We start from the raw sequence: 6792 nt of genomic DNA, 5'->3' as shown, positions 1-6792 counted from the left end.
ATTACCTGGCCGTAACGTTATGTACGTAAACAGCGGCCTCCATAGTACTGTAAATTCCATGTGTATTCCTGTTGGGCTATACACTGTGTGTCCTTTCTTCTATCTATAATTGCTATTGTTTTTGGTGTTGTGGCTCCCAGTAGAGGCTTTGTTTGCGACGCTTTAGACTAGCTCCTTTAACTTATACTTAGTGTGTTAGCAGCTTTGCTGTCTAGTCCCTGTTAGCTGAAGCGCAAACCAACTGGCGTAACTAAACTACAGTCCCTGTTAGTTGCACCTTAGCCGACTAGCTTAACCGGCGGTTCGCCCGCGTTAACGTTGTCGCAGTCGTTGTTGGTGCTACAGGGCCCTGCTGGATGACATGCTGCGCGCGTCAGGGCATCACGTCAGCTTAGCGTATTAAGACAACAGGTAGCAGCTCCCTTCTTGATTGTTTGACTTAGTTGCTGAGGTGTAACGTAAGAGCTTACCTAGGGACTGTTAGCGTTGCTGTTGCGAGCTGGGCGCGCAAGCGTAATTAATACTAGTAGGCTCTGCTTGTCTGTTAGCGTTTTGAACGTTGCGTAGGGCCTGGGTTTTGTTGTGTGTCGCTTGTAGTAGTTAGAGATAAGTTCCGCCAAGTCTATAACGTTTGTGTATAGTTCCTATAATGGGTTGTCTAGTCCTTCTGGGTAGTTTGCCTATCTTATGTTGTATTACAGGAGTCCATTTTTTCCAGTAGCTGGGTCCTTGAGGCGTTTGTTAAGTTGGGAGTTTTTAACGGCTTTAACTACGTAGTTAGTGTCGTCATTGGCGTTGGGGTCCGCCAGCTCCAGTGGTCCTTCGTTATCTTAAACTTGTCCTAGTAGGGGATCGTTAGTAACGAGGTAGAGCAGCTATAGGTAGAAGACGTTGTAAATACGCAGGTCCTGTAGTAGATATACCTTGTAAGCGGCGTTGTTAATAACCCTAGTAATGGTGAACGGCCCTTAGTTCTTGTAGTTAAGCAATTAGTTGGGTTGTTTTGTGCAAACGTTCCTGAAGTTAATTATGACTTTGTCGCTAACGCACAATTCTGGGGCTGGTAGATATAACTAGTTCGCGTATTCAGCTTATTTGGCTTGTGCCTATTTGAGTTAGAGGCGTAGTTGTTGTCTAAGCTTATTGAGCTTATTTGCGAACTTGTTAGCGTCTACTCGATCTCGTCTTGCGGGCACAGTGAATATAAGGTTATCTGTTGATGGTAATGCAGGTTCCAGCCCGCAGCGGGGTAGGTAACCCTTAGTGGCTTCAAACGGTGAGACGCCGGTACTCTAACTAACTAATGCGTTAGCTTTGAATTCTGCTATTAGTAAGAAGAGGGCCTAATTGTCCTGTTTGTAGTTAACGTAGGCACGCAGGTATTGTTTAAGATATACGTTAGCGTTTTCTGTCTAGCTATTGGTTTCTGGGTAGAACAATGTTAATAGTTTAGGCCTAGTTCCTAAACGTTAGCAAAGCCTGGTCTAGAAATGGGACACAAACTAAGCGCCGTAGTCTAACATAATTATTATTGGGTAACCTTCCTCTCTCTAGATAAACTTAACAAAAGCGCAGACTAGCGTGTTAACGCGTAGGTCTACGACTGGGATAAACTTCTTCTTTTTACTAAGCCTGTCTACGACAACGAGTATGTTCTTGTAGGTCCTCCTATTGTCAGTGCATGCTGGTAAGTAGGTAATATAGTCTATAGAGATATCTGTCCAGTATTGGTCTGGGATGGGTAGAGGCCTAAAAAGTCTGTGTTTGCTGTTGCGGTAGGGCTTTACTCTTCGGCATGTTAGACATGCTTAGATGTATTAGGCTACATCTGCTGTTATCTTTAGCTAATAGTACTACCTTGTTAGCTTGCCGTACGTATTGTACTTGCCTCTATAGCCGCTGCAGAGAGCCCAATAAATGTCTTTGAGCACCCTTGTTCGTACTTCCTTAGGTACGTATACCTTACCTCTAACGTATAGTAGTCCGTCCTTGACAGCACAATCTCCTAATTCTAAGCAGAGTTATTATGCTCTGTGTATAAGTTTGTGTAGGACTCGTCTCATCCCCCCCTCCTTGGCTGTAAGGATTGCCTGCAGGGTTGTGTTATCTGGCGCAGTTTGTTGGATGAGTACAAGCAGGTTATTGAGCGGGGTATCGTTTCGTGTAAGAGGGTTATTCAGTAACTCCGTAGTAGTTAGCGTGGGGAGCGTAAGTTCGCTGAGTGCGGTGGCTTTACTGCAATTATCAGTTTCGCTTATAGCGTACATTGCTAAGGCGGCCTCTGCGACTGCGATAGTTGCGTTATTATTAATACGCTTAGCTATCTGTGTAGTATATTGTGCGCCAGTATTGTGTATACATATAAGTAACGCGACGTATGCGTTTGGATCAACCTAGTTGGGTTTAATAACCGTTTGCTATTGGTGTTGTTGGCGCGGGTCTGTGGCGTTGCTTGGCAGGTCTTGTGGGCGTTGTGTAAACGCGTTAGGCTTAGTGCCTTGCTTTCCCAGGCAGTAAGTAATTTTGAAGTTAAACTTAGACAGGAATTTGGCCCAGCGGGCTTAACGCTAGTTGAGACGCTTATTTACTATAAAGGTTTGTAGGGCTTAGTAGTCTAAGAGAACATGTACCAGCTTATTAGCACCCGTAAGCTCAAAGCGCTATTCCTTAAACGCTTGGACTATTGCTAGGAGTTCTTTGTTGTATATTTTATAGTTGCATTCTGCGGGGGTTATCTTCCTTGAAAGAAACGCAACTAGGCGCAGCGTACCCTCAGCGTCTTTTTGGGATAGGATCGCAGCTGTCACGAAGTCTAAGGCGTTAGTCTTAAGCTATGTTTCCAGGTTGGGATTAAAGTAAGCCAGTATACCCGCTTTAGTAAACGCTAACTTAAGTTCTTTGAAAGCAGTAGTTGCGGTGTTGCTCATAGGAAACTTTGCTCCGTCTTTAGTTAGCTCAGTAAGCGGTCTTGCAAGGGTTGAGAAGCCCTTGATAAATTGTCTGTAAAAGTTCGCAAATCCCAAGAATGCCTGTACGCTGTGTACCGTTTGAGGCAGCTGCTATTGTAGCACTGTAGTAATCTTGGCTGGGTCCATCTCAATACCGTTAGTAGTAAGTATAAGGCCTAGGTACTTAACCTGTTTTGTCTTGAACTTGCTTTTTTGTGGGTCTAGATATAGCCCAGCCGCTTTGAGCCAATATAGGACTTTGAGTACTTGCGCTTCGTATCCCTCTTCTGTTTCGCTAAAGATAAGGACGTTATTAAGATAGGCAGTGCAGAAGTTATCTAGGTAGTCTTGTAGCGTTTTATTAATAAATGTTTAGAACGTACCTGGGGCGTTGCACAGTCTAAATAGCATGACCAGGTATTCGTAGAGTCCGTAGCGGGTTAGGAAGGCTGTCTTTTCCTTATTGCTGTCTTTGACGCAGACTGTGTTGAATGCAGCAATAACGTCTACTAGACTTATAATCCTTACCTTTGCTATACGTGCTATTGTCTCCTTAATTAACAGAGGCGCGTTGCGGTTCTTCTTTGTAAGACTGTTGAGTTGGCAATAGTCTACACAGATCCGCAGTCCCCTGCCAGGCTTCTTTACTACTAGTACAGGTACTGTATAAGGTAATGTGCTAGGCCTAATAAAGCCTTTCCCTATTATATTGTTAATGTACGCTTTGACGGCTTTGGTTTCCTTGCGGCTTAGCCCGTAAATGCGGGGCTTTGGTATGCCTGTACCTGGGTTGAGTGTTATTGCGTAGTTAACTCCGTCGCAACGCAGGGGGAGCTGGTTAGCAAGTTGTAGGTTGAAGAGGTCTAAGAGCCCCGCATCCTGTATGAATTGAGGGATGAGTGTCTTAAGTTCCTCAGAACTTATGGGCAGCTGCTCTATTTGTTCTATATATTAATTGAAATCGTCTTGCGAGATTGCGGCGAGACTAGCTGTGGTAGAGCCTACAACGCATTTGCGGAACGTGTCTGTGTTGCAATCTTGGGCTGGTAGTTGTTGCAGTTTGTCCCAGTCGCTTGGCTGAATCCACACAACTTGTTTGGGGTGTTTTGCCGCAGTTTGTATAGCAGCGTGGGCAGTAATTAAGCATATGCTTCTGCTAGGGAGTTCGCGGCGGGTAACGCTGGCAGGTAGTGTACCATCGTTGTAGATAGTTTCAGGGATGCCTTGGAGCAGGCAGTTGAGTTTGTATTGCGTAGAATTGAATGTAAGAGTGCGAGTTCGGCCAAACTGGATGGTGGGGTAGTAAAAATCCATCTAATTCATACTGAGTATAATGTCGTATTTGCCAATGTTGGTAACATAGCAGAGGGTAGTGCTGGTGTAAGTTCCGTGCCTTATAGGCAGGTTAACGGCTTGTGTAAGGGTGCTAACTAACCTACTGTCTGCTAGTTGGAGTTTAATTGGGTCAGAGGTGCAGTATATAGTAAGTCTACATTGCTTCGCCCACTGTTGGCTAACAAAGCATACGCTTGCTCCTGAGTCTATTAGACATCTTATCCTACTCTATCCGCTGTTTAGGGTCTTTGTAGAGGTAGGGAACTTGAGTTGTTTGGCAACATTCAGCTGAGGTTCGTAGTCTACGGAAACAGTAGAGATGTAATGTTGGGGTGTTAAAGAGAGAGTAGCTCTGGTAACAGTAAGAAGTTTATATACGGCTTGTTTAAGACAGTAATAGTGTGCAGCAACGCGTCTGGTTTAGTAATAAGCTTTACGCTAGTTGTGCTCCTGTAAGCGATTATTTGCAGAAGCATCTAAAAATCCTCTTCTACTAGGTATCTATCCTCGTTAATAAGCTTGCTCTCTGCAGCCTTGTTGTTGGCGTTGGTGTACTCTTTGTTATTGGATTCGTTAAACTCTTTAATCGCTGCCATAGCGTTAAGGCAGGGGATTTCGCTTAATGGAGTGAATGGTTTGTTCTTGTAAGGTGCGTTGTGACTACGGGCTTGGTGTCTGTCTTTACCGCAATAGAAGCATTTGCGAAGCTTAGCCAGTCAGTTGCGCTCTTCTTGGGAGCGGCCTTGGGTAACGCGCTGCTCCTGTTTGCGTAATAACGTGCAGTTGTCTAACTTACAGCTGTCTTGCGCAGCAGCGCCTATACCAGTTGTAGGTCTAGAGGTATGTTGTGAATTAATCTCAGTATTAGTAATAGAGATGCTGTGTGCATAACGCAGGAATAAGGCTAGCAGCTTGCTGCCTTTGGATTTAACAGAAGCGCTCTTGGCTAGTTCTTTGTTAAGGAACTGGCAGGCATACAAGATTATAATAGAGTTGGGGTGTTTAATAATGTTACGCACCGCTATAAAGTGTACTTACTATTCTCGGAACCCTTTGCTGTACTTCTGTTACAGGCTGCTGTTAATAAGTTTGGCTTCTACTTCTGCGATCTTTTTAAAGGTGTTATTGCTATAGAACTTGTTAAGTTCTTTAAGGAGATTAAGGTAGTGCTAAGGTTTCATGTAATTAATGAGTTTCTAGGCGGCTCCCTGCACCTAAGTCTCTAGATATGCGATCTGTTGCGGTTCTTCTGGGAAGGATTCGCACTTGGTAATAGCAAAGCGTCGCCACTTCTTATAGTCCTTGTTGTCCTTGCTGTAAAACTTATCTAGTTTGGGAAGTTTGGGCCGGTACACTTCTTCTGCTGGGGCAGAGTATAAAGGTGTTAGGGCTGGGGTTTGTAATAGTAGATAGTCTTATAGCCTGCGATCGTGGGTTATAGGTTCAGCATAGTAGGAACGGTTGGTGCCTGTAGTGTAGTAGCGGCGTGTTCGGTCTCGTGAACGGGATTGCTCAGGAGTAGGGGTGCAGTGGCGTTGTCCTGATGGTTTAAGAGGGGAGGTATCGCAACGCATCTGTAGTTGGGAACGTGAGCGTAATCGCGATCATAACTAAAGGATACTTGTCTGTTTTCCATTCCTTCCGTAGCTCAGCTTGTGTTAACAGACTTGGTTGGTTGCGGTTTTCAGTTCAGCTGCCAGTTTATTAACGCAGATGTTAGCTGTATCTATTGCTTGATAAGCTTTTATAAGGTTATCCTTGTAGGTGGCTATAATCTAAGTCTTGTTAATTACTTTGTTGTACAGCTTTTGGGCGTCTCCCTGTTGCTTCTTGTACTTGTAATAGTAGTAGTCAGCGTTAGCTTGTTTACTAGTAAGGTTAATAGTAATTTTGCTAAGCTCTTCCTTAGTTGTAGTAAGCTTTGCTTTGAGATAGGTAAGCTTATTGGTTACTTTGGTGTGTAAGTTACTGTTAACGCCTGTTTTTTGAGTAAGTTGTTTAACTTGGGCTTTGGCTTGTTAGAGTTTATAAAGCGTCTTCTTATAGTCTTTGTAGGGGACAGTGTTCTTATTATTAGTCTGTTGCAATACTTGCTTAAGCTTCTCCTCTAGGCTTAGCTTGTTATCTAGTTACTTGTCTATAGCTGAAGTATAATTGCGCAGGGAGATTATAAGATTGGTAAGAAGAGTGTACTAGTCTTTAGGCTTGTTAATAACAGCCTTGCGGAAGTTGGTTACATTAGTAATCTTAGCGGTAGTAAGCTGAGATGTTTGTTTGCTAACAGTGCAGTCCTGGCCTACCCTTATAGTAGTGTAGGAGTCTGCAGGATCTGTGCCTTATTTGATTTTGAATTAACAATTATTGTTGTTGTAGTTTGTAACTTAGATGTAGTGTACGTAACTGTTACTAGCTGTCTTGAATTAATTGTTACCAAGGTTAACAGCGTAGTCTACGCGTCTGTTATAAGGGGTTATGGGCTCTTAGGTTAGACTGCTGCCTGTTACTTCTG

The 6792-nt window shown here is 43.8% G+C and overlaps 1 protein-coding gene across 1 annotated transcript; it reads right to left on the bottom strand.

Moving 5' to 3' along the window:
* Window positions 1-3899: 3899 nt before the first annotated feature.
* On the bottom strand, window positions 3900-4262 carry P153DRAFT_389755 (uncharacterized protein; the record flags this gene model as incomplete). Its single annotated transcript, XM_033670866.1, has 1 exon — window positions 3900-4262. The coding sequence occupies one exon, from the start codon at window positions 4260-4262 to the stop codon at window positions 3900-3902; it is 363 nt and encodes a 120-aa protein (XP_033519289.1).
* Between the last annotated feature and the right edge of the window lie 2530 nt (window positions 4263-6792).

Source organism: Dothidotthia symphoricarpi, assembly GCF_010015815.1.
Source record: "Dothidotthia symphoricarpi CBS 119687 unplaced genomic scaffold P153scaffold_21, whole genome shotgun sequence".
NCBI lineage: Eukaryota > Fungi > Ascomycota > Dothideomycetes > Pleosporales > Dothidotthiaceae > Dothidotthia > Dothidotthia symphoricarpi.
The sequence above is the reverse complement of the archived record's forward strand: the minus strand, read 5'-3'. Positions and strand labels throughout refer to the sequence as shown.